This window comes from Hydra vulgaris, chromosome 11, assembly GCF_038396675.1.
Source record: "Hydra vulgaris chromosome 11, alternate assembly HydraT2T_AEP".
Classification (NCBI taxonomy): Eukaryota; Metazoa; Cnidaria; class Hydrozoa; order Anthoathecata; family Hydridae; genus Hydra; species Hydra vulgaris.
Genome location: NC_088930.1, coordinates 29,470,260 through 29,498,112, shown reverse-complemented (window position 1 = coordinate 29,498,112; position 27,853 = coordinate 29,470,260). Strand labels below are relative to the sequence as shown.

The 27,853-nt window shown below is 28.5% G+C and overlaps 2 protein-coding genes across 4 annotated transcripts in view; one reads left to right on the top strand and one right to left on the bottom strand.

The window, feature by feature from the left end:
* LOC100205268 (protein LSM12 homolog B) overlaps positions 1 to 27,853 on the bottom strand; it is a 60,781-nt gene that overhangs the window by 12,255 nt on the left and 20,673 nt on the right. For both annotated transcript variants that reach the window (XM_065810706.1, XM_065810705.1), the window contains exon 3: positions 13,752 to 13,872. In XM_065810706.1, coding sequence (XP_065666778.1) covers positions 13,752 to 13,872 — 121 coding nt within the window. The remainder of the gene's footprint in view (positions 1 to 13,751; positions 13,873 to 27,853) is intronic.
* LOC136087569 (uncharacterized) lies at positions 377 to 5,954 on the top strand. 2 transcript variants are annotated; one of them, XR_010641888.1, is made up of 7 exons: positions 377 to 599; positions 677 to 789; positions 4,691 to 4,873; positions 4,968 to 5,107; positions 5,358 to 5,445; positions 5,529 to 5,700; positions 5,768 to 5,954. XR_010641888.1 is itself a non-coding variant. In XM_065810704.1 (6 exons), the coding sequence occupies exons 1-6, from the start codon at positions 503 to 505 to the stop codon at positions 5,529 to 5,531; spliced, it is 624 nt and encodes a 207-aa protein (XP_065666776.1). In that variant the 5' UTR covers positions 377 to 502; the 3' UTR covers positions 5,532 to 5,954. The 2 variants fall into 2 exon arrangements, 1 of the variants encoding a protein (XP_065666776.1); XM_065810704.1 differs by having other exon boundaries at positions 5,529 to 5,954.

Sequence of the window (27,853 nt, the reverse complement as noted above, 5' to 3'; positions counted from 1 at the left end):
AGTAAATTTTATTCATGTTTTTCCTGAAGCCATTGTCTGAAAATATAGCTAACAGTGCAGTTTATAAATTTATAGTATAAAATATAGCTTACAGTACGGTAGTCTGTTTTGTAACAGCAAATAATAATAAAAAAAAATACTTTTTTTGCCAAGCAAAAAAAAAAAAAAAAAAGCGCATCATACATAGCATACACATGCTGTTTTTTATTATAATTATCTATACACTCTAAAGTACTATAGTACTTTTTTATTTAGTCTAAATACTAAAAAAGTTCCGGTAAAATTTACATGAACTGTTCAGGTTATTTTTTACGCCTGAAACTTCAGGCAAAACAACTAAAAGTTCGATTGTTGCGTTCTCATGATACCTTTTGCCTGAACAGTTCAGGATTAATTTAGATCAACAGTTACTGTTGATATAAATTAATCCTGAACTTTAGACAAAACGCAAGAGCCTGTAAAAACCTGAACTTTTAATCTTAATTTTTCGCTTTTTAAAAGAATGTGCTCGGTAATGTTAAAAAATTTAAACACTCAAGAGTTAATTAATCATTTGATTTCAAAAGGAATTTCTGTGGAAACAACAGCGAAATTGTCGAGTAAGTATTTACTACATAAATTTAACTAGTTGAAATAACTTTGAAAATGTTATCTTTCGTAAACTTAATATTTAAAGGTGAAGATATTGACGGAGATGCATTTTTGCAAATGAACACTGTTTTGTTTCATTGTATTGGAATAAAAATGGGTCAAGCAATAAAGCTTCAGTCTCTCATTGCAGCACAAAAGGTGAACTTAATATTATTATTTACTTTTTTTAAGGATGTCAATGTGTTGTTACCTTTGCCCCAAAGATTTTTCAACTGTTGCTTGTTACATAAATCACTTGAGAAATGTTCATCTTTTATTTGAGCCTTGTCAACTTCGGTGCAATGTCGGTGGTTGTATACGATTGTTTACGACATATAATATGCTAAGAAAACATATAAATAAAGATCATACCGGTTTTGTAGTTAATATTGATCGAACATTTAACATAAGTTGTGAAAATCCAGTAACACCTAATTCTGAAGGTAAAAGTAAAATTAAAATAGACAAAGGATGCGAGAAAAATATTAAAGATGTTGCCTCACCTATTGTTGATGAGAATGGCATATCACAAGCAGCATTAAAATTTATTATGGCTTTAATGCCTTCCAGTTCTATTCCTTGAGGTACTTCAGAACTGTTTACAAAACCTAATTGAAGACATACTTAGTTATTTACTAGGTAAAACAGTTTCAGTACTGGAAACATGTAAGTGTGAGAAGCATGTAATAGACAAATTAACAGAAGAGTTTAACAGATGGAAAACACCTTTTAGTGGAATTGATTCACAACATCGAATATTATCATACTTGAAAAATAAAGGCCTTTACGTTGAACCAGTACCACATTTAATGGGTGAACGATGGGATACAAAACGTGACAGAAAGACTAAAAAGCAAATACAAGTCAAAGTAAAAGATTTGTTTTTATTACATACCTATTGAAAGCACAATAAAGCTTGTGTTGCTACAGCCAAAAGCTATGAGTATGTTAAAAGTGGAGCAAGTATCTAATTTTGAATTTGTTGAAGATTGGTTTTGTGGTGAAAATGGTAAAAAGTTAATGGCATATGCTAAGTTTAAATTTCCTAAAAGTTTCCCTTTGTTTATTCAAATATACTTCGATGAAGCAGAGACCACAAATCCTCTTGGATCAAAAACAGGCATTCATAACCTTGGTGCTTTTTATTTTGTGATTAAGAACTTTCCTCACACAGCAAACTCATCCTTAAACAATATTCATATGTTAGCATTAACTCATGCAATAGACATAAAGAAATATTCAGCAGAGCCAGTGATAAAAGTGATCGTAAATGAATTGCAAAAACTTCATGACAAAAGGATTTAATATTTTTATGGATGGCAAAAAAACTAACTTTAGATGTTTGCTAACTCAAATTGTTGGAGACAATTTAGGTCTGCACTCTAAACTAGGATATATGGAAAATTTCAGCACTGTTTCATTTCCATGTGACATGTGTATGATATCAAAAGTTGACATCCAGCATGTTTTTAAAGAAGACAAACAAGCTCTAAGAACCAATATTTTATACAACTTTAAGTTCACCAGATGCAAAATGGGGAAATTTCTAATAAGAATTGTGGAATTAAACGGTTTAGTTGTTTAACTGAATTGCCTTATTATCATCCTGCTTCAAATGATTCTGCAGACATAATGTATGATACTTTTAAAGGAGTTATTCTGTGTGAAGTTAAATTGTTTCTTTATCATGTGTTATATGATATCAAATGTATGTCCATTACAGAACTGAATAGGCGCATCAAGTTTATGGATTATGGTATAGTCTGCAGCTCAAAACCTAGTACTATTAATGAGTCACGCATGAAAAGTACTGACTCTTTACTAGGTCAACGCTCTACTCAGATGCTTACACTGTTTATGTATTTGCCACTTATTTTGTCTGATGTTATTGATAAAGTAGATACACAAAAGTGGAAACTTTACTAAATCTTAAAACAATTGTGTGATGTAATTTTATCTCCAAATTTAAATTGTTTACAAATCACATATATTGAGGAACTAGTAATGGAACATCATTCATTGATGAAAGAATGTTATCCTGAGAAAAAACTTCTTTATAAGCATCACAAAATGATTCATTATGGAACTATTATAAAACGAAGTGGACCTCTTCTTCACATGATTGTTATAAGATATGAAGCCAAACATAATTTTTCAAAAAGATTAGCTCATATTGTAAATTGTAAATTGTAGTTTGTTTTTTGTTTTTAAATACTTTTTAAAAGATTAATCGAAAATTGACTATATATATGTGGACATATATATATAGTCAATTTATTTATTTGATTTTTTTTGGTTTATTTATTATTTATTGTTTTTAACGATTTTCATGTGAGTGTGTATTGTCTATAATTGTTAAATGTGTTGATTTTAATTAGTTTATTTTTGTTAAAACTATTGTAACCATCAACAAAAAATAAAGTTTTTAAATTAAATTAAATATTGTTTGCAATTTTCAGAACATTTCTTTTTCAATTGCAAATAAACATCAAATTGCTCATGCCTTAGTTTGGATGACTCATGGTCCCCTAAAAACCATTGCTGATGTAAAAAATGGTGAAGTGTTTTTAGTTTCAGAATTAGAGAACAAAAATCTTATTACTCCCTTTATTGGTGAATAAAGTGAAGTTTTAGCTGTTGATTGTGTTACCATATTGGGCCAGAAATACAGATCATGTGAAACAATTCTTTATGAATTAAATAGTGATGGTGAACCAAGTTTTGCTCACATTGACCAGATTTTTGTTCATAGTGAAGTTGTGTATTTTTTCACAACAAAGTGAGTTGTCCACAAATATTGCAATCTATCTTTATCTTATTGTTGTTTACTAGATAACCAAAAACTATGTATAAGAACATGTGACATAATAGATTACAAACCTCTTAATGCAGTGCGTTGTTTGAAAATAAATTGCCAGTTCATGCATATTATTTTGAATCATCAACTATGTCAAGATAACTTTCTATACCTACCCCATGAAATATCTGGCCATATTGTAAATATTTATTATACGTAGTTTAATACTTTCTGATAAGTTCTATGGCAAAAACAATCTGTTTATTATAGATATAGTTACATACATACATACATACAACCCTCAGAATTAGAAAAATAAAGTTAGTCGGAAATAAAATGCAGACCTTAAACTGTTTTAAATTAATTTTAAATTGAATATATATATATATATATATATATATATATATATATATATATATATATATATATATATATATATATATATATATATACAACCTGTAGATGTTGTCCGAAAGTTTTTTCCATATTTTGTTGACAAAAAGTAAAAATTAAAATGCAAGACCGGAATTATTATTTTTTAATAATGATAGACTGCCTGCCCCAACCAAACCCTCAGTCGATGTAGCAGCACCCCCTTGCGGGTCAGGCTATTTGTCAGTCGATGTAGCAGCACTCCCTTGCGAGTCAGGCTATTTGTCAGTCGATGTAGCAGCACTCCCTTGCGAGTCAGGCTATTTGTCAGTCGATGTAGCAGCACTCCCTTGCGAGTCAGGCTATAAGATAGTCGATGTAGCAACACTCCGAGCATGATTTACAGTAAAAAAAATAAAAATAAAAACATTTTATTAAAAAAAATAAAAATAAAAACAATTTATTAAAAAAAATAAAAATAAAAACATTGTTTATATTGTTAAAAACATTCACAATGTTTTTAAAACATTCTGGTCAATTAAATTTGCGTTTTTGTGGTTTTTTTAAAAAACGATTTATTTGTAATTAAATTAATGGTTTTTACTTTCGTCCAACACGCAAATGTTGGACGAAAGTCAAAAGTAATTAAAAGTGACGTATGTGTTGGCGTAAGAATCACTTTTTTCCTTCCGCTCTTCCCAAAGCCAACAAACTATAGATCTATATATATATATATATATATATATATATATATATATATATATATATATATATATATATATATATATATATATATATATATATATATATAAAGAGAGAGCTATTTTTAGTAATTTTGAAAGTATAGCAATATGTAAATTTAAGTAAATTGAATTATTTGTTATGTTTTAGGAACAATCCACAGATTATGCGCAGACAGATTATTCACAAACTGATTTCACTATTGCAAATAACCATGTTTCACTTAATCAGACTAGTTATATATCAAATTCCAATCCCTCTTCAGATTCAACATATTCACGTGATAGCGATGTGCTTCATACTCCAGTACTTCGAATAGACAATATCAAATTTGTAGTTTTTTAATTTAATTTTTAACTGTTTTTTAAAACTATAAGGACTAGTTTTAGTTTCTGAAAATATTTTCAAAAAATTTCTTCTTTTTTAGGATGTTCGTAAATTGCTTGATGAGCATCAGACAGGTAAACTTGTCATTGTTGAATATGACACAACTGGAATGTTACTTAAGTACAGATTTGAAATGGTTCATATTCTTGTTAACATTATGGTCAATAAAGTTGGAAACTTGTAAGTCATTACATGATATTTTACAGTTTGCTCTAAATATCCTTTTATTTCTGAATATTTTATGCATAGTAAATTTTTTCAAACATTTTTTTATAATAAGATTATATAAAAAAATGAACAGAATAAATAAATGTTAAGTTGGTGAATCATGCTAAGTAACCAGGTAGGAAATCTATCTGTTTAACTTAAATCTATAACATTTTTTAAATATTATGGTTATTATTATTACTTTATTATGTATTTACTTTAGGTATCCATCAAGAGCAACAAAAACAAATCTTGCTATGTCAATCATTAACGCTTTTCCTAAACTGCACTCTGGTGGACCTCTAGGATATGTATGTTATTAAGCTTTGTTATCTAAATGTAATTAATAGTTTCTTTGCTGTTTTAACTGCACTATCCTTATTTAAATATTTAGTAAAATTACTATTGCGCTTATAAGGAAGTTGAAGTGAATGGCAAAAAAAAGAAAATAACACCTCATGGACATATCGAGGAGCAGTTGAAAACAATTTTGAAGTTTGATGGTGTCCATGCCCAAGCTACTCGAAAACGAAAATCCATTTCCCCAACAACTTTTGATGTTGCAGGTAAGCCTAATAAAACTGTAAGTCATACTTATATATACAACAAATGATGCTTAACTATTTTTTTTAGTTCCTTTTTCAAATGAAGAGCGAAACATTATGAGTGAGTTGTCATTTCATGACATTCAGTATGATCGAAAACAATTTATTCTTGAAAAAACTAGAATATCACGAAGAAACTGGATTATGTCATCAAAACCGCCTTTTCATGAGTTTATTCGGAAATTTCCCCCATTTAAAGATTTAGGATTTGATGTAAGTAGTTTTGTTTTTTACATTTGTAATGTATATCCTAATGTCTTGGATTACTGATATTGGAGTATTACTAGAGTAAAATTGATTTTTTGTTTGAGAAATATTTAAGGACTCTTAATTATCATTATATTAGTTTCAGAGAGAGAGTTTACAGCAACATTTGAAAATGCTCAAGATTTGCTTATGCAATGGGAGAATATGGCTCCTCATGTTATTACTTGGGCTCGTAGAAAGACGAATCCAATGGCTAAGCAACTACTTTTAGAGCTTGACAACCAACTAATATCTTCAAGTGGTATGTCACATCGTCTTCTTTAATTACTGTTTTTATATTTTTTAACTTTCACTAACTATTTAAAACTATTTTCTTTATTCTGAAATATGTACTGTTTGAATTTTTAAATGTTTTTAAAAATCAAAAATCGAAATATGGAATTTGCATTTCACTTGCTTCCGTACATTCTTCAAGTGCCTCCTAGAAATAAGGATTGACCGCCTACAGCTAAAGTTGCAGCTCACTTTATTCAAATCTTTCCTGTAAGTTTTTTGTTTTTAAGTTTACTATTTCTAGCTAAATGGTATGTGCTATAAACTAAGTTAATAATAATTTCGCTTCTATATTGTATCTTAATTATTTTTGTTTTTACAAAGGACAACACAGCTATGGAGACTATAATTGATGCAAATAGACATACCTCTTTCATGCATCCATTTGTTATTACACTAGGGGCTTGAGGCAACTTAATTCAGTCCCTTATTTTTATAGAAGACAATGTTATTCCTATTAGAAATGGCATGTTGCGTGCAGTAGACCGTTTACTGAAACTATACTTTGTTATCGATATTGAATATGCGCCAGAGTGCAGACATGTTTTACATTTTTTACAACGTGTAGTTATGGGTATTAATGACGATTTGCCGTTGTCAAGAGGTGGCAGTGATCTGTCATTGTTTGTTAATGAAAAATTAAGAAGTGGATAAACTTTTAAATGTTTTTATTTTAATGGATACCGATAAATTTTTTATTTTGTAATTTATATTGAGTTTGTGATCTGTACATATATGTGGCTAAGTATACCAATATGGCTAGTTTAGTCATATTGGTATACACAATATAATAAAAGTTACCTTGTATAACAGTTATCTAGTAATTGTTTGGAAATATTTATTTTATCTTACTCAAAATATTTACTTGTAGACTGAAAGCATTTTTATATAAACAAACTCTTATGTTACAGCTTATTTTTTATGTCGTGATCTATGTTTAAAAATCATTATGTTTAAAAAATCAAAACTTAGCTTAAAAAAATGGAGTTTTTATAAAAGTTTTAATAGCGTAACTTTTCATTTGTTATTTATAAATATATCTGACATGTAAATTCTAATTGTAATGATATTTTTAATTCTATTGAAATTATTATAAAAATGTTTATTTGAATATACTTGAGCATTTAAAAAAAAGATATTTTCGTTACTGCGAAGAACTTGGGAAAAAAAACTTCTTTCTAAAAATTTATTTGAATATTCTTCTACTTTTAGATCATATATTAGAAATATTTTTTTTCAAACAAAGAAGTCTATATAAATATTAAATCTCCGAAAATTTTCTCATTATAAGCAACTTTCTTACATATTTAATTTTTTTAAATACTAGTTCGGATTCATATTTGCTATTGCGCCAGTTCAGGTTTTTGTAAAGAACTATTTCAGGTTACCTATCGCGGTTGTTCAGGTTTCAGTTCAGGTTCAGGTGAATTGCCGGAATGTTCGTCTGGCACTTTTTGAAGAAAACTAGTTCAGGTAAAACGCCTGAAGTTCGTATAATTTACCGGAACTTTTTCCTGAACTAAAGTTCAGGTTACCTACCGTAGTTGTTCAGGTTTTTTTAATGAACAGTTCAGGTTCAGGTGATTTGCCTGAATATTCGTCTGGCACTTTTTGTAGCAAACTAGTTCAAGCGAAACGCCTGAAAGTTCGTATAATTTACCGGAAATTTTTTAAGAGTGTACTTAACAAACTATTTGAAAAAAGTCTCTTAACAATTGTAAAATAAACTTTGATGAAATGAAAACTTACTTATTAAGTAAAACTTTCATATGTCCACGTGCAACCTTTTAACTTAAAATTTAAATGTTAGGAGAATTAGAAAACAAATTTTTTTTTTTTAACTCCTTATTTAAATTATTTATAATTTTTTTCAATGATTTTTGATATGTATTATAAATAAAAATATGTAAATAACTAAAAAATAATTATATAAATAATTTTTATAAAACATTTAAATTAAAAAAAAATGTTTGCTAAATTCAAAATATAATATTCTATTATATAGAAATTGCCTAAAACCACTTTCGTTACCTTAAAGTTGATTTTGAAGGCTGAAATTTTTACTATAAGCTACTAATACATGAATGAACTTTTCTACATTTGATTTTTTTTAAAAAGAGACCCCCTAATATGTATAAATAGATATATATATATAGAGAGAGACAGAACAAGAAAGAGCTTTAGCTCTCGCTCTTGCTACGCTAAAATGGTTTACATAAGCAATTTATGGCTCTCCAAAAAGTATTTTTTTCATAAATATAAACAAACATATTCATTCTAGTTCTGATTAGTTATTAATATTTTTTTTAGTTGTTGTACTTTTTATTTTATTTATGATACCTACTTTTAATATAATACCTATCATTTAATTTTTTATTTTGAATTTATGATTGCATATTTTTTATTTGCACTTTATAATTTTAGTTATTATTTAATATATATTTATCATTATAATATACTTTTAAAAAGTTTTTTATTTCTGATATTATTTTACCTTTTATCTTTTATATTGTTTAGTATTTTATCTTTATTATTACTTTATTGTATAGATCTCTTTTTTACTGCATCATCCAGGTTATATTTTAAAAACCCGGAATGTTTAGGTAAAGTATCCAGAAAAAATCAGGAATATATTTTCCCTTATTTTCCTCTTAGCTGATTTTTTTTTTCCAAAGTTTTAATTTTTGTATGAGTTATGAGTAAAAAATCTTAAAAAACAAATATATTACAAAAACATACACCTAAACTTGTATGTATGGAAACTGTTTTGGATATCCGGAAAAACTAAAAGTTGAGAAAAAAATCCGGAAACCTGGAAAAATCCGGAAAAAAGATAATGTTATTGTAATCATCTCTTTAAAGCAACCACTGCAATTATTGTTGTTAAATTACTGTTACAACCCCCCCCCCCCCCTTCTGGACTCTTTAATTCTGAAACACAAGCTTTGACCAAGGTCACTGCACAGAGAAACATGTTGAGCCTAGTACTATCAGAGATGTAGTGGGGATTGAACTTGGAACTTTTTATTTGCAAATTGAGCATTCTAAAACTAGTAGTTGTAGAATGGTGTATTACTACCTAATATTTAATAATACCTCATATTTATTTAACTTATTGTTACAATTAATAATATCATTATTATCTATCTTTAAAAATTATACACTTTAAGGTTGTTTACTAATTTAATCTTATAGGAATTCATATTTTTTATTTTCCTTATTTATATTAGATTTACAATTTTATTCTCAATTCAACCAATAACATGTGAAGAGCAATCTAATTGATGAACACATTCTTTTAAAAGACTCTTCTTCAAGGTTTCACCCTGCTTGCATATTAAACAAGACAAAAAGTATGTCATTTGGCATGCTCTCTAATAATTGCTTTATTAAAAGTTGTTACGGCATAAGTACTTTGTTAAGTTACTTATATAGAAGTTTGCCTTCATCTTAATACTGCTACTCATTAGACTTTTTCATTGATCCTGTGACTGTAAATAAGGTATCTCATAAAAGGTACTCTTGTAAATAACAAAATACTTGGTCCTTACATTTCCTAATAGATTAATTTGTTATAAAATCGCTAAACATCTCTACCTCAAAAAAGGAATTTTTCCAGAAGCTTTTAAAGTAACTAAAGTATTTCATGAACACAAAATGGGTTATCTTCTGGACTACTGTGATGATTCACAGATAATCCTTAAGGCTTACAGATAATCTTTAAGGCCACTACAGTTGATTCACACTATTTAAAAACTCATGCCTTAATAGAAACAGCAGTGAAGTTTGGAAAAGCCATTGAAATACACATATTTAAGTGTAAAGTGTTTGTTGACTTAAAAAAATGGATTTGAGAAAACAATTCTCCTCAACACACTGCAACACTGCAGTGTTAAAGCAAAACCTCTTCTTGCCAATCCTCTTATCTTTGCATTTATTTTTGATTTTTCCTCTTTGTAATAGAACACAGTTTGTTTTGAATAGAATTAATTTGGCACTAACTAAGATACTAATTTATAACAGTGGTCCATAAAGCTCGGTACTAGGACCCTAGTTTCAAATTTAGTGGCAAAAAAACAACAAAAAAGAAAACATCATTTGTATATCATCTTCAAGATTTAGCATCAAAATTAAGGGGTAAGCAGATATCTGTTGACCAGAAACGCACCTATTCTTTATTTATTAGACTGTTGTAAAGGCCGTTGTAACTGTTGACCTGCGACTCACCCATTCTTTATCTATTAGGCTATTGTAGGTGTATTTATAATATATTGTTTCTAGTTTAAAAAGTTGAATGCAGGATCTTCTTGACTCATTACATGAGTTTTGCTTGTGTCTCATTTTTATGTCTAGGCAACTTATTCTATTATCTCCTAATGAGGGCACAGCTCTAAAACTCAGTTTTATGGTTCTAAGGCCAGCTGGTAGTCAGGTTTCCCGAACTCTGCGTTAGCTTACAGAGAGGCTAATTCTATCAACAGCTGTAAAATATCAGAGCACTAACAGTGCAATGTTGAGCAGGATGGTGTCCACGTTCGTACTTTTAGTATGCATTATCGAGGCCACATTTGGAGCCCTTTGTTACGGCTTAGGGTTTATTAATAGTAATGAGCGAAATGCTTGGACTAATATATAGTGTACTGAGTACTATCGGAGCATTGAGTCAAGTTCTTTAATCAATTTAAAAAAAGACTGAAATATCAAAAACTATAAAACACAAAAAAAACCACTGTCATCACCAAGTTCTCTAAATCTATCATTCACTAATATTCATGGTCTTCGAAGTAACTTTTCTTCTAATGAGTCTTATCTCTTGCAAAATTTGAGTTCAGCTGTCTTATCTTGTGATCTTAGTGTTGATGATTATCTTCCTTTAATTCATAAAAACCTCAATAGTCACATGCTTGGCTTGGGCATTTACATTCATAAATATTCACCCATTTGTCGGAAAGCTAGGTTTGAATCCGCAGATTATTTTTTTATATTCTTTCATTTAGCACCATTTCACTCCATCACTGTTTTCTTTGTTCTATATCAATCTTCTTCATCACAAAACTTCACTCTTTCGATGTTATTTCTGATCAAATTGACCAAGCCTTTTCCCTTTATCCTTTAGCCAATATTGTTTAAGTTGGTGACGTTAATACTCATTACATTGTAAGGCTTGTCTCTAGTGTCAGTGACTCTGCAGGCATTAAGGCCCACACCTTTTTCCTTTCTGAACTTCTAACACAAATAGTCATATTTCCAACTCTCCAGACAATTCGAAGCATTTACTTTCTCTACTTGACTTGTGTCTTGTTTTTGATCTTATTCAAAGCTCAGTTTCTCCTCATTCACCATTAGGTACTTCTGATCATGGTTTAATCTCTCTAAAACTATTATCTAATTATCTTCGTCATTAGAATCCCCTTCTAACTTCTAGGATTCAGCTGGCATAGAATCTTTTATTTACTCTCTAAGATTCTGAGTCAAGTCTTACTCTCCATGGTCTTCTTCTTAATGTGCTGCTGCAATTTCCAATTGCGACATTACTTCCATATCTACCACTGAAACAATTCTCCAGAAAACAGATGTCTGTTTACTATTGCTAGAAACCATTGTAAAATTTTTTATCTAACGCTAAAGCCTGCTACTCTCAGGTTATGAAATCTAGTATTTTATCTCATATACAATAGGCTACAAATATTTAACAGTGTCTTTAATAAGGGAAAATCTTTTATACCATCTCCCTTGCACGGTTCAGATTTTGTTACCTCTCCTAAAGTCAAAGCTGAATTGTTTGCAAAGAACTTTTCATTAATCTTATTTCTTGATTCCATTAATCACATCCTACCTGCTATAGCCAACAAACAGATTGATCCAATACTTGACATTCGTATCACTCCAGCTTCTCTATCTAAAGTGATTTCCTGCTTAGTTTTTGGATTTTCTTCTACAGCTTGTGGTGCAGATAACATAGCTGCTATAGTCTTGCAGAAGTGTTCTCTGGAGCTGTCATCAATACTTTCGAAACTGTTTAAAAATAAAACAAAATTTAACAAGTGCTTATCAAGTCTTGCTTTTTCCAGGCTTTTCCAGAAATTCTTGCATTTAAGGTAGCATTGTTTGGTGATGATTATACAATTTATTCTTGTCTTGATATAAAGCCAAAATTCTTTGATTGCTTGGATGGGTCATTTGAGCTTGAAAAGGATCTCACTTCTGCTACAGCATGGGGCTCTCAGTGGCTGGTGAATTTTAACTCAGACAAACTCAATTTTTTTCAGCTATTCATTATCGCAATAATCTAGATCTACATATATTTATGAATGGTAATGTACTCAATAAGTCATCTACCCTTTGTCTTTTAGGATTAACTCTTACTTGCAATCTTTCATGGAAACCATATATCAAATTCATTGCAAAATTAGTATCTGTCATTTTCTTACTCCGGATTCTATTCTTTATCTCCATAAATCTCAAATCCATTCTTGTATGGAATGCTGTTGTCATATCTAAAGTGGATCATCGAATGATGCCCTTTCTCTTTTAGACAAGGTACATTTCAAACTTTAACATCCTCTATTTCTTATCCAAAGTTCTTAAATTATGACTTAATTCAACTGTAAAATTGTCTATTTGCTTAAAAGCAACATTGATAACACAACAAAATGATCTTTTATGTTCACCTACTCTTTTAATTATAGAGAAAATTGTGTTCTACAATCTGCTATTAAATATCTGTACCAAAATATTGTACAGTTCATTATGACTGTAAATATATAAAAATTCCCCCCCCCCCTCTTCTCCAAAAAAACAAAAAACAACAACAAACATAAAGGTAAAAAACTCTTCTCAACTAAAATCCCTAAAATCAATTACAAAATTTAAAATCTGTCTTTAAAGATTCTTCAAAAAATATTGCTTATAAATCTTATACCTTTCTACAACTTATTATTTATAATATAACAACTCTGAGGATTTTATTAATCTAATATTTAATCTAATAGTTGTGTTACAATATTAGTTAAACATCTTTTTTTAGTTTCACTCTTTATTAAACTAAATTATATTTAATAATATTTTTTTATCACTATTACTGCTATACTTATTATATTATATATTATTTTATTTATTATATTCTTTTCATAATTACTACTAAATCACAGTAATTATGAAACTAATATAATAATTAATTAATTATTTATTATATTAATTTCATAATTACTGTGATTTAATTAAATTTTATCTTTTATTACTATTAACTAATCTTTCGTATCTTTTATTACTATTATTACTTATCTTTTATTATTAATTACTAATATTTTCGTAACAATATTTTCATTATTCTTGTTAGTATTACTTATTATTATGAAATTCAATAGGTGTTTGATATTTCTAAATATACTTGATGTAAAAAACTACATAAATTTAATAATCTTTATTTCATCTAGAGTATGGAAAACAGAAATAAAACAAAAAATACTTACTACAGTTTTTACATAATCCATCGAACTTGTTTCACTAGAAAAATTTTCTAATTGGTAAGGTGGAGAGATGCAAATGTCCTCTAATGCTATAATATTTGTACCAGACCATCGGCAAGGAAATCTAACAGAATATTTAATAAATACATTAATAATTATATGATAATAAAAAACAAATCACTAAATTTATCAACTTGTTTAATCATAAAGTTTTGAAGTAGATTAATTCTTATACATTCTTCCTGATTTAAAAGAAGAATTTAAAAGACAAGATAATGTTGATAAAGGACTTCATAATCTTTAATTTTTCAAATTTTTTTCTTTTAAACAAAATGTCAATGATTCAGGCTTGGTTGGGAAGCGGGAGCAATCGCTCTTGAATACTGACCATGAAAATAATATTTAGTTGCGAAAAAATGGCTAGATTTTTTAGTCGTTTTGAGAACATTTCAAAAAACAAAAAAAAAAAAGCTCAAAAAAGATTATAGGATGAGAGACAATTACAAAAAAAACAAAAAACTAAAAAAAGAATATAACTTATAACATGAAAAAACTTAAAGCAAAATAAATTACGTTTAGAACAAATATTTTGCTCTTTTATAATTTTTTTTATAAATTAAGCAACATTTTTATATAAAGTAACATCTTATGATTGCTTAATAAGGAAACAAATGTTCTTTTATTTATCAAAGAGTATGATATAATTTTTATTAATATACTTGTGTCTTATTTCCAGTGCTGGATTAAGGAGGGTTGGGGTTAGAGGGAGCTATAGCCCTGGGCTCGAGTCTAGAGTTCCTTGAGATTGAGCTCGGCAACATGGCTAACCTTAACCTAGGATGCCTTAGTTCTGTCATTAAATTAAGAAAATCAGCAATCAATATCATTCTGCCATTGATAAACAATATATTTAGTTTGCTGTTAAACCCCTTTTTTCCCCGGTTAGATCCACAATTATGGATAGCAGACAGCATGTATGGTGATTCCAGCATCTCTTTATTACTAAAGGAATTCTTTTACCCTCTAGAGGCTGCAGGAATAGATTTTAAAATGGTTCTTCCAGAATGGAAAGCTGCAAAACTAGTAATAAATACTCAGTACACTATTGCACTCACTGGAAATGTGGCAGTACACCATTGCACACCACTGGAAATGTGGCAGAAATTTTTGAAGTTTCCAAATTTTTGTCTTCTAGTTAAACTTATGATGTGTATTTCTGGCTCTAATTCTGCTGTTGATCGCATTTTCAATATTTTGACTGTAATACTGACTAGCAAGGAATGACCAGAATTTCACTTACCAAGAACGAGAAGTTATTTTGAGTCGTGCTGTGGATATCTACTTAAGTAAGTGAGGAGTTTATCGCCTAGATTCAGCTAATGCTAGCAATGTCAGTGATTATAGTAGCGAAGAAAGCTGCTACAGTAACAATTTTAGTTCTACATCTGAATCGGACGAATAAAAAATTTATTTTAAATTTTTTTACTAATAAGTCACATTTTGTATGTAATTATGTTTGTGTTTTGTTGTGTATGCTTTTGTTTCGTTCATGTATGTTTGTATTCTGTCTCGACCTCTGGGCGCTGTGCTGATCCACTCGTAAGTCACTATATGTATGTAATTATGTTTGTGTTGTGAAACAATATTGTCTAATATTAGATATAACTTGGGATGCCTCATTGTTGTTTGCCCACTACACTGTAGTTTGTGCACAAAACAGTTTTCTAGCTTATTTTATTGCTTAGATTTAGTCCCATAAAATCATTACATTACTGAAGTAATGAAGAGTCCTAGAGGACAAAACAATTTTGTCTATTACTCTCGAGTCCTTAATACAATGGGGGGATGGGAATAAAAAGGTGGGTGGGAATTTTAGTCTCAAAGTTTCAATATTTATCAGTGTCATTAAAAAAAGAATTCTGTAGAAAAAAAAGAATGCTGAACACTGCTTCAATTTAGAGGTTTTAGGTTGACCTAAATGGTACTCAAGATGTTTCAAAAGATATCAATACTTTGGGTGGGCATGAGATATATTCCATTGAAAACAAAACAAAAATGCGTTCCATTTTTGGATTTATACACTTTTTTAAATAATCGCTTTGCAAAAGAAATTTTAACTCAGTAGCGGATCATGCGTTTTTTGGTGTTTTAGATACCAAATTATAAACATAGAGTAAACTCCAAACATTTATATGTTTATACTAGTGTCAAAACAAGGAAGTTTTGTCAAAATATCAAAATATTTGGAGCCTGGGAACTAAAAAGCCCTTTAAATCTTGCCCCCTGCCCTAAAGTGGAGAGCAACAAGTTCATAATTTTTGTTATAAACTATTCTTAACTAAATTCATATTAATTTAAAAATTTCAAATTTTATGAAAAAATCTTTTATAGTTCAAGAATTATGTCAATCTTAAAATTGTAACCCCCTCGAATTGAGGGGGTTAAAACTTTAAATGGCCATCATTTTTGAACGCTATAAAATTATAAATAATGACCTTAGTTAAGAATAGTAAAATTTTTTTTTTGCTTACTTGTTGCTCCCACGTTTGGGGCAAGGGGGGCAAAAAATTAGGGTTGTTACTGTTCCCAGGCTCAAATCAACCCAATAATATGCAAAACATCCTTATTTGACATAAACATAAACATATAAATGTTTGGATTTTATCTTATGTTTGGAAGTTAGCTTTCTCAGACAAAACAAAAACACAGAATATATACTATATAAAAATGCCTTTGTTGTTATTTTTAACTTTATTTTACACCTGAAAAGGTCTTTGCATTAGAACTGTTTGAAAATTTACTTTGCATTTAGATATTAATATAAAAATTATACTAAAGATTCATTAAAAAAACTCCCATTATTGTGTCGAAATGAGCTTAACAAGACAAAGGTTTCATAAAGAAAACAGGAATATAGTTTGTTTCTGCTGTCTAAATAAAGACGTAAAATGTCATAAATTAGAAAATAACCCAGCTCTACAAGAACTCATTATTCTATATGTGGATCCAGGCTTTTGTTTGGAAATCAATTCTCTACCATCTGGAGTTTGTTCAACTTGTAAAAAATGTCTTCATTTAAAAAAGGTTAAATAAAAGTTTGTCATTAATGCTAATGTATTGACGATATATGAAAATGTAAATATATATATAAACGTATATGAAATACTATATTAAAAAATTTTAGAATGAAGGGTATGTCTCTCAAAACATAGAAGATATGTGGAAGATTGGAAGAGTATTATTACGAAAACTAGGTAGGTTACAGGATACTAGTTTATGCACATGCCCAATTTGCTGTATTGCAAAAGAGAAAAGGAGTCATAGAAAAATCAATCTTTCTGAATTTATTGAAGATTTTGGTTTTAAGCATAAGTCCTCAGATGTAAATAACACATCTTTTTGCACAGATTGCTGCCAAAAGGTAGGTAAAGGTATCAGACACCCTTGCACAAAATCTGAAATAGTGCAAAATCTACATAAGCTCATTCTTTCTCAAGACTCAAAAACCTCCCAACAAGTTATTTCCTCTGTAATAAAAGATATGCATAAAACATCTGAAAATAACGAATTAACAATAGCAACAGGTAAATGTGTATATATATTTCTTTACCTATCTATATTTATTAATAATTTTATAAAATACATTTATATTAAAGTTAAACATTAGTGAATAGAACGTTTTTCATATATTTTTTGTAGGTGGTAAAGCCCTTCATGTTGCTCTCTACTCTGGAGATGTGCATAAACCTATTTTAGAAATATCTTCAGATACATTATTTAGTATAAAAAAGAAAATGGATTTTCCCATGTCAGCAATGGATTGTATAATGACTGAGATACGTAAAGATTTGGGTCGCGGAGGTAACAGTAATGCACATGAACTTTGTTTTGCATATATTCATATTACTTATATATTTATAAATTATTCTTGTATTTTTTGCTAGGTATTGAACCTAATGCCTCAAAAATTATTAAGGACAAATCTTTCCAGTTAAATGAATTTTATAAAAACGTTTTATGCAGCTTTCAACAAACACACAACAAAAGAAAATACAAGGTTGTTGATAAAATTCAAAAAGATGTTGTATTTGTTCCTGAAACGTGGGAACTAATAAAAAAGATTTGTGAACACAGAAAACTTAACCCCTACAATTGCTTAATAAGAGTTGGTATTGATGGAGGTCAAGGCTCACTGAAAGTCATAATGAACATCTTCAACCCAGAAGAGCTACAATCAGAGAAAAGAAACATGAAAAATACAGGGGTCAATACAGTTCTTATTTTGGGTCTTGAACGTGGAGTACAAGAAAGTAACTATAATTTGGAGAGGCTTATTAAGTTACTTAAGCTAAATGAGCTAAAATACACAGTAGCAGCTGACTTAAAGCTTATTAATTGCTTACTGGGCATTTCTGTAAGTTAAACATTAATTATTTTGTGTAATTGCATAATAATTTATAAAAAGTTATTGCTTTTTATTACTTTATCAACATTTAACTTATTATTTAAAGTCTTTTTTAATACTAATACTTAAAGGCACATGGGGGAAAGTTTGCTTGCTGTTACTGTGAAGGTGAAAAAAATGACAAAAATGGAAAGTTGAGGACTTTTCAAAGTTTGACTAGTTGGTATCAGAAATTTATTGAGGATGGGGAACTTAATAAGGATATGAAAAGCTATAAAAATGTTGTTCGACCATGCCTAATTGAAGAATCTGGAGAAACTCTTGTTATTGATATAGTTCCTCCTCCTGAATTACATTTGTTTGAACATATTGTTACACAAATAACAGATGTTTTGATGGCTGAGGAGTCAATTAAAAAATTCCTAATTGGTAAAACTGTAACTAGGCACGGTTACAATGGAGGAGGATTTGATGGACCTAACTGTCAAAAAGTACTTTCTTGCTTGGATGAACTCATAACTATAGCTCCACTTCTGATGATACCTTGTATTGAGACTTTAAGGAAATTCAAAATCAGTATGCAATCTGTTAATTACTTTTTCACTTATAGTTTATAAGTAATTATAAACATAATTCCTTAGAATTTGTTCATTTTAGTGACAGAAGGATGTTTTGGAATGAAGCTATCTCTTGAGTTCAGCAGAGATATTCAGGAATTTGTCTCTGAAATGTGCAACTTGCATAAGTATCTGATAGAATACACGACACACAAGATCTGTCTAGGTTGGAAATTTCACATCATACAGTCACACCTCGTCATGTTTCTTGAAAGAAAAAACAAACCCTTGGGTATTTTCAGTGAGCAAAGCTGTGAAGCCGTGCACAAAAACATTAACAAGACAATGAAAAGATTTGCAGCTTCGGAGCTGAGCAAATGCCATGGAGAAAAGCTTCGTAAAACGGCCGTAACCTACTCTAGTATGAGGATGTGAATAATTTTATATACAGTACTAAATATTGGATTATTGTAAAATAAAGAAGTAATCATGAATAAAAAATGTTTGAAAGAATTAATACTTTGTATTTGTCTCAGTGTTGTTTCATTCTAGTGATATTCTTAGTTTATAGATAGTTGAGACAGAGGGTGGATTCTGTGTTTTTGTTTTGTCTGAGAAAGCTAACTTCCAAACATAAGATAAAATCCAAACATTTATATGTTTATGCTTATGTCAAATAAGGATGTTTTGCATATTATTGGGTTAATTGGAGCCTGGGAACAGTAACAACCCTAATTTTTTGCCCCCCTTGCCCCAAACGTGGGAGCAACGAGTAAGCAAAAAAAAAATTTTACTATTCTTAACTAAGGTCATTATTTATAAAAAATTTTAAATTTTGTGCAATAATTTTATAGCGTTCAAAAATGATGGCCATTTAAAGTTTTAACCCCCCTCAATTTGAGGGGGTTACAATTTTAAGATTGACATAATTCTTGAACTATAAAAGATTTTTTCATAAAATTTGAAATTTTTAAATTAATATGAATTTAGTTAAGAATAGTTTATAACAAAAATTATGAACTTGTTGCTCTCCACTTTAGGGCAGGGGGCAAGATTTAAAGGGCTTTTTAGTTCCCAGGCTCCAAATATTTTGATATTTTGACAAAACTTCCTTGTTTTGACACTAGTATAAACATATAAATGTTTGGAGTTTACTCTATGTTTATAATTTGGTATCTAAAACACCAAAAAACGCATGATCCGCTACTGAGTTAAAATTTCTTTTGCAAAGCGATTATTTAAAAAAGTGTATAAATCCAAAAATGGAACGCATTTTTGTTTTGTTTTCAATGGAATATATCTCATGCCCACCCAAAGTATTGATATCTTTTGAAACATCTTGAGTACCATTTAGGTCAACCTAAAACCTCTAAATTGAAGCAGTGTGAAACATTGCTCAAAAAAAGATTATTTTACTTAATTAAGTTTTTTTATGTTAAGTTTTTAACTTTTTTCTCTTTCATTTAGATTTTTTTTCAAGTTAACATTTTTTTAAACTTCATCTTAGTTTAGTTTTTTTAGCACATTTTTGAAATAATTCAACATTTAACATTAACATAAACCTTATCATCAAGCAAATGTGTAAACGATGTGTGGAATATTATTAACAATAAATCAAATAAATCTTACTTGACAGTTTTACAAAATTAAAAATATTCAGAAGCTTTAACTTTCTTATAGTTATTTCCTAATTTTCTATACCAATTTCATTTGCACATTTTTTTATATTCACATTGTGTTTCCACGCGCACTTGGTTAAAATAGTTAACATTCCATTATTGAAATTAGCTGTAACAACTTCAAACTGTTCATTCATTATGTTAGTACAAAATGGAAAAATGCTGACAAAACAGCAAAACAGAAACGTGCTGAAAGCGAGTGATGTAATGCTTGTATTTTATATAAGTACTTCGTATAAGGATATAAGTGTAAAGAAGACGGAGTTTTACTGTTAAATCAACAAGTTTTATCATTACCTAAAAAATATAATTACAAATATTTTATATTTGTAATTATATGTCATGACCTCAGGCGTGTTGCTTGTTCATCCGCGAGTTACTTTGTATGCATGTTTGTGTTTAGTAACCAGAAACTTTTATTTCATAATTAGTTTTATTAACTTTGATGATTATTAATAATTTCATTGAAAATGCAATTATTGTTGAAAGTCTTTTTGTTTACAAAATAAATCGTAAAAACTGCTTTAAAAGATTACATTAGAATAAACAGATATACAAAACTACATTTACATAAAAAATACAAAATTTTTAAATAAAAAATAAGAATATACTAATAAAATCTATAATTTATAATAAACTTTCAAAACTTCGACATTTTAAAAAATATCTTAATAATAATATATATAAAGGGCAATGTGTGTTTGTGTGTTTGTTTGTTTGTTCTCTATAGAAATCCAAACCGCCGGACCGATCTCGATGAAATTTGGCATGGTGGTAGTCCTCGAGGGGGAGAAGGTTCTTAGCTGGGTTTTGACCCTGTACCCCGATCCCCGGGGTCAAGGGGGCCCAAAAATTGGCCCCATAAAACAAAAATTGGGCCCATTTTTGTGTACAGATATCAGGTAAGCCAGTTTAAATATTGGCCCGGGCAACGCCGGGTTACTCCAGCTAGTATATTATAAAACATTTATTTTTGTAAACAAATAATAATAGTTAAAACGAATTACGGCTTTGCAGATGTGGCTCCAAGAATGAGCCATAGTATTAAAATAATAGTTTATTTGATAATATATTCTTAAAACAATTCTTGCTAGAAATCTCAAAACTTAACAAATCTTGAATAATACAATTTTTAAATTATTTCAACAGAATACTCTAGAACTTTATTTCGCTTACTCAGCGTATTTTTTGATCCAATAGAATTAGTTTGTTCGTAAATTTGGCGGGTTTTTTAGTGCTTGCTTTTTATTGTCCACACCAAGATGTTTTGAGAACATTCAAGTTTATGTATGTTTCCATGTATGTCCATAAAACAAAAATTTTTTGTTTTACGGACATACATTAATGTTCTCAAAACGACTAAAAAACCTGGCTAGTTTTTCGCAACTAAATATTATTTGCATGGTTAGTATTCAAGAGCGATCGCTTGCACTTCCTGACCAAGCCTGATGACTATGTCAGTTACCAACTCAAATTAGTCATTTTAACTGACCTAGTTAAAATGACTAGTTTAAGTTAGTTATGGAAAGACTTTTTTCCGATAGCTTTATAAAACTCGATCTTGAGATCCAGGTTGTTTTTCACAATCACAATACTTGTTGAACTTTTTTATATTTTTATAACTTTGGTAAAAAAGTTATATTTCTAAGCAAATGTCGAAACAAGGTAAGATATAAGTCTAATAAATATAACAATTTTTTTTAGTTTTAACAACATGCTTAGATTATACATAATCATTTTCAAGTATAAAACTGTTAAATACAAAAACTATTTAATATATAGTGAAAACAAACATTAATTTTATTAGTCAAACAAACAAAACATGAAAGGTGTGTATGTCATAGGATAATGGAAAATGTAGATAATTAGTGTAATATATATTTTATAAAGTAATAGAAAATGTTGATTAGAAAAAACCCGTTCATTAAGATTTTTCCTACATAATGTGTAATGCTTATTTGATTTTTAAGTGATGTGAAGTTTGGGTGTAGTCTAATACTGAAAAAGAGTCTTTATTGGCTACATTAAAGCAACTAGTTTTTGAATAAATATGTTGATTTATCTAAGAAGTTTTTTGTAATTTTAAATGTTCCTCAATTCTTTTACTTAAATGTCGAGTGGTTTGAGCCAGTAGGTAAGATATGATTTTTGTAGAGGTAGCAAAAAGTTGTTTTGTAGAGAAATTCTAAATTGCTAGAGAAATGATGTACTAAACCAAAAATTTGATTATCATGACTTGCCCATCTGATACTGTCAGTTTGAAAAAAAAAATTTGAAGAAGTTTGGTTTTTTAATGCAGTAATATTTGCTTTGAGGTTTTTTCAATTATATCTTTAACTCCTAGATGATTACAAAGCTAATTTTTACCTCACAGAACACAGTTTAAATAATATTTTAACAGCTCAAACAGAGTAATCTGCACACCATAGCTGAATTTCCTTTAACACCTTTTTTTTGTCAAAATAATCTTTGTTGGATGTTAAAGTTTCTCATTGCATACAAATGAGATTTGACTTAGGCAATTGATCAGTTTAACAAAAAAAAAGGAGGTATATATATATTTTTTATATTTATATGTATTTCAACTTTATAATGCTTTATTACTAATCAAGGATATCTGCTTTTAATATTTATCCATACTTGATTATTAACTAAAATATTGAGAGTCAAAACTCTATTTCTGGTTTGAATAAATTTCCACTTTTTCTTAGGAATTCATAAAAATTTTCACTTTTTCATAGGAATAGTGAAAGTAGAATGAATTGTAAACATTTTATTGATGCTTGTAATTCATATTTATAACAATTTTATATTTTTATACAACTTTAACAATGTTACACCTTTTTTCTTTTACTAAAGGAACATTGTTATGTAACTAAAGTAACATTGTATGTTACTAAAGGAACATTGTTATGTTAAACAAAAAAATATTTTTCACAGAACTCTTGGCAGCCATTAAAGACAAGAAAGAGTCACAGCACTTTTTTCCTTATAAGAAAATGTGAATGAAAGTGTATGAAAATATCTAACTTATGTAAACTTCAAACTATGTAATATTAAACATATACCAAGTTTTACAGTTTTACTTTCACTTAAAAAGTGCGTTACAGCAAAATCTCCTTAACTTTGATTTATAGAAATTATTTGGTGTTTTATAAAGTTTTTAGTTTTTTAAATAGAGTCAAAACTTTTTTTAAACAATACACCTTAGTGGGTGAAGTCGTTAGCTCACAGAGCTTCCACATCACTCACTAAGGTGTATTGTGGAAAATTTGAAACTTCGATTTTGGATTTGTCATGACTTGCCCGTCTCTTGATAATTTCTGTTTGCTAAAATTATGTCATCTTCCAAGTTTCACCATTTGATTAATGTTAGGTACAAACGTCTATAAGTGTAAACATCTTTAGCATAAGTTGAGTTTGCTGGGCGTATATTGAACAATAATATGTATTATATGGGAAAACTTTAAATTTTTATTTTACCAATCAGAAGGTTTTCTTGCTATATATGTATTTTTGCTTTTAATGTATACGCCAAGATTGAAAAAATTTCAAAATTCTTTATGCTTCCAAGAGGACTTGAACCCCTTGAAACAACACTGATGGCAGCGCACTAAACAACTATTGAAGAAATGTGTCTTGGAGTAAGGAGTTTTATAACAAACTCCACAAAAAAAAAACATTGCAAAGGTTTTCTTTTTTTAAATCAATTTTACTGCATTAAAAGCTAAACAAATAACCCCTTAAAATAACAAAAACTGTTTTCTAATAATAATAATAATAATAAAAAATAGATCTTTTTGCACTTTATCACTAAAGATTTGTAAAACTCTAAGGTAAACTTTATGCACATCACTTAAAAGTTTATACATTCTTATTTTATAAAAAGTTTATACTTGATAGCTAAATGATTGTCTATTTAAAATTTAAAAAAATGATGTAAAAAAAATATTTATTGTTCTTGTGTCAATGACACAAAATTATATTTTGTAACAGTACAAAAATGTTCTATTCAAATAAAGAGGTTGTGATGGCAACGCCTAATTTTCTCTTGTTTGTTTTTCAACTACTCAAAAGTAAGGTAGCCACTTTAGAGGACTACTCATTATTAAAAGCTTTTTTGCTTAAAATATTATACAGGTCATTATTTTAAATTGAATACAGTAAAAGTGTATACACACATGGTTATATAATACATGTGGACTGCAAAGATATATAATTTTAAACAAATATTGAATAAACATAGAAGTAACAAAGATTAAAATATATCTTTATAATTTTTTATTATTATTAATTCATTATGGTGATTTTAAACCTTTGGAGTTCTAAAAAACAATTTTTCCCAGTATTTAGAATAATTACTGCAGTTAAAAGTCCAATAAAAACCCATAATTAATGAAAATTGTTAAGACCATTTATTTTCTTAACAACTTTTGTTACACATGCGCACAACTATTTGAAAATGTCATTATTAACAAGCTAAAGAGCCTATAACGGCATATATTGGCCAGTCAGCGGTCTACACTCAGATTTTGGTTGGCCATAATAATTTAGCCAATATTGGTTGCCCGCCAATATTGGCAAAAATAGCCATTATTGGGGGCGACCAAAAAATTGAACTAGTGTTTTAAACATCTTTGTATTTTTTTTGCGCACTCGCTTTTTTAAAGAGAGAAAGAAAAGTTTTTTTGTAATTAACTTTGAATGAATGATAATGGAAAGATAAAATAGCTTCAACCAAAGTTTTTTTGAAGTTATTCTTTAAAATAAAAATGTACCATTATATTTATATTGTTTTTAATAATATAACAATGGAATGTTTCCTATTATAGAGCTTATAACAATTCTTTATTTGTATATTAAAATTTTTATTATATTATTTAAACAAAACGTTTTCAACAAACATTTTAACGAAATTCAATAAAAAAAAATTTATTATTTAATTAAAAGCGTTTGATAAATAAACGTTTTAACATTAGAAATTTTTATAATTTATATTCATAAAAACGTTTGCTTATTATTAGCAGTTACAACTTCAAAATTTCATTCGTTCTTTTAAAAAAGCGAAAACCAGCACTCTAATTTAAACAGAATGACGTAAGCTAATAGAAAAGGAGGAAAATAGGCTTCAAATATCAGACTTTAAAAATGTTGTTTTATTGTTACGTTAGATTAAAAAGTAATTATCAAAAGCTATTTTAATAAAACAAGCAACAGTTTTTCGAAAACAGAAGAACAAATATACCTTTAGCGGCAAAAATGTTGCTAAATGTAGAAATGCAAACTGCGGCAAAAAAAAAAAAAAATTTAAATAATGAGTAATTTAAGTTTAAGTAATAAGTTAAAAAATGAACCAATTTAAATAGCCGCCCGGTTGAGCAACTCAATTGCATCAAAACATTATTACCAGTAGCCCTTCGAAAGATTCGGGTGGCATTTGCTATTGGGCGACCATGAGTGTACACCACTGCCAGTATAAGCATACCAATATGGCCCCAATATAGGCATTCTAATATTGGACAAATAACATTGGAGCAATATCGCATGCTAACACTTGCTAATATAATAATAGTGCAATACTGTTTACCATTATTAGAGCAATATTGCATATCTAGTCCAATATTCGCCAAGATTTTGCACCATTATTGTACCAATATTTCTTGCTAATATGGTTAAATGCAGATATCCTTAATTGATAATAAAGCATTATAAACTTGAAATACATATAAATTAACACTAAAATATATAGTTCCTTTTTTTCTTATGAACTAATTGATTGTCAAATCTCATTTGTATATGATATGAAACTTTGGTATTCAAAAAACATCATTTTGATGTTTTTTGAATACCAAAAAAAAAGTTATAAAATTATAAAAATAATTATTGATGTACTATTAAGTGCAAAATTTATATAAATTTTTGTACTATTTATTTTGGCAACAATTTTAAGCCAAAAATTTAATATTACTTTTAGCTGGTACCAAATATTAGTATGTATAACAGTTAAAACTGTTATAGCCCACTTTTTAACTTTAAAAAAAAAATCTAAAAAAATTTTTTTTTTTTTTTTTGTAAAAATAAATTTTTTTTTTTGTAAAAAAAAATTTTTTCAATATTGTTAAAAATTAAAAAAAAATAAAACAAACTAATTTTATAAAAATATATATTTTTTCCATAGTAAATGCTATAAGCCAACTTACCCAGTGAAAATTTTGCCAACTTTTTTCAATAAACAATCTATTAATCCTGAAAAACGGCAACTATTGAAAAAAAGTCTGACTGGAAATAGTAAACCAATTGTGATTGGAGTTTTTACAACAATTTATTTTCTTATACGACTATTTTCTTTTTAAAGTAAAAAAGAAGCGATGTTCCAAAAGTTATGATTTTGTCCTAAAAACGCATAAATCCTAATATCTCTAATGCGCATCCGTGAATCCTAACAATACTATAGTGAATAATGAAATGGTCAATTAGAAAGGTTCTGTGTAATTTTTGTCACTTTCTGATGAAAGGCTCTGAAGATAAATGCAGTTCGTCAACTTACCCCTGGTGCCAACTAGCCCCGATCTCCCCTATATATAATTCAATACAATTCAACTATTATATTATATATATTATATAAACTTTATACATAAATATTATATATATAATTCTATATAATTCAACTATAGCTATATAATTTAACAATTGTTGACAAAACTGCCAAATCTCTATATATTATTGGCGAACTTAATAGTGTTGTTTGAGTTAGTAGTGGTGTCCCTTTGAGTGTGCTTGACACTGAACCCTTGGCAGCCATTGCAACTGAGGTAGTGATTAGAAAGAGTCGCAATACCTTAATTATAAGAAAACATGAAGGAAATCATATGCAATTATCTAATGTACGTTACTTCCAATTATGCAATGTTAAAACATGCTAAAACATATATCAAGTTTAACAGTTTTACTTTTATTTAAAAACTGCATTGCAGCAACATTTTCTTAATTTTGATCTATAGCGTTTATTTCCGTTAAAAAAATTACTGTATAGTTTTTAATTTAATTTTCGTAAGTGCCAGCGTGGCTAAGTGGTTAGCATACAGAGCTTCTGAACAAAAAAGTTGTGGTTCAAGTCCTACTACTAGCCACTTTTCTTTTTTTTAATTATTTTGAAATACTTTTGAAGTTTTATAGAGATAATATACAAACATATGTAATGTATTATACACTTACAACAAACAAAAAGATTTTTGAAAAAGCTAAAAATTCTAAAAACATCAAAAAACGGGGGGAAATTTGTTGAATAGGTGTCATGATTGAGATACTTATGTTATTAATGTGTTCATGTAAATAGTCCTAATAAGCTGCCAATAGTCTGAAAAAAAAATGATCTGAAACTTAATAAAGAATTTTATAAGACAGTCCTGCTAGAAAAGACCATAGCTAGAAAAAAATGTAACCTTTATTTTAGCAATTGTCTTT

Excerpts from the sequence above, each read along its gene's own strand:
- LOC136087569 (XM_065810704.1), top strand. The coding sequence starts at position 503 with ATGTGCTCGGTAATGTTAAAAAATTTAAACACTCAAGAGTTAATTAAT. Across the intron at positions 600-676 it reads AACAACAGCGAAATTGTCGA|GTGAAGATATTGACGGAGAT; the intron begins GTAAGTATTTAC and ends TAATATTTAAAG. Across the intron at positions 790-4,690 it reads CTCTCATTGCAGCACAAAAG|GAACAATCCACAGATTATGC; the intron begins GTGAACTTAATA and ends GTTATGTTTTAG.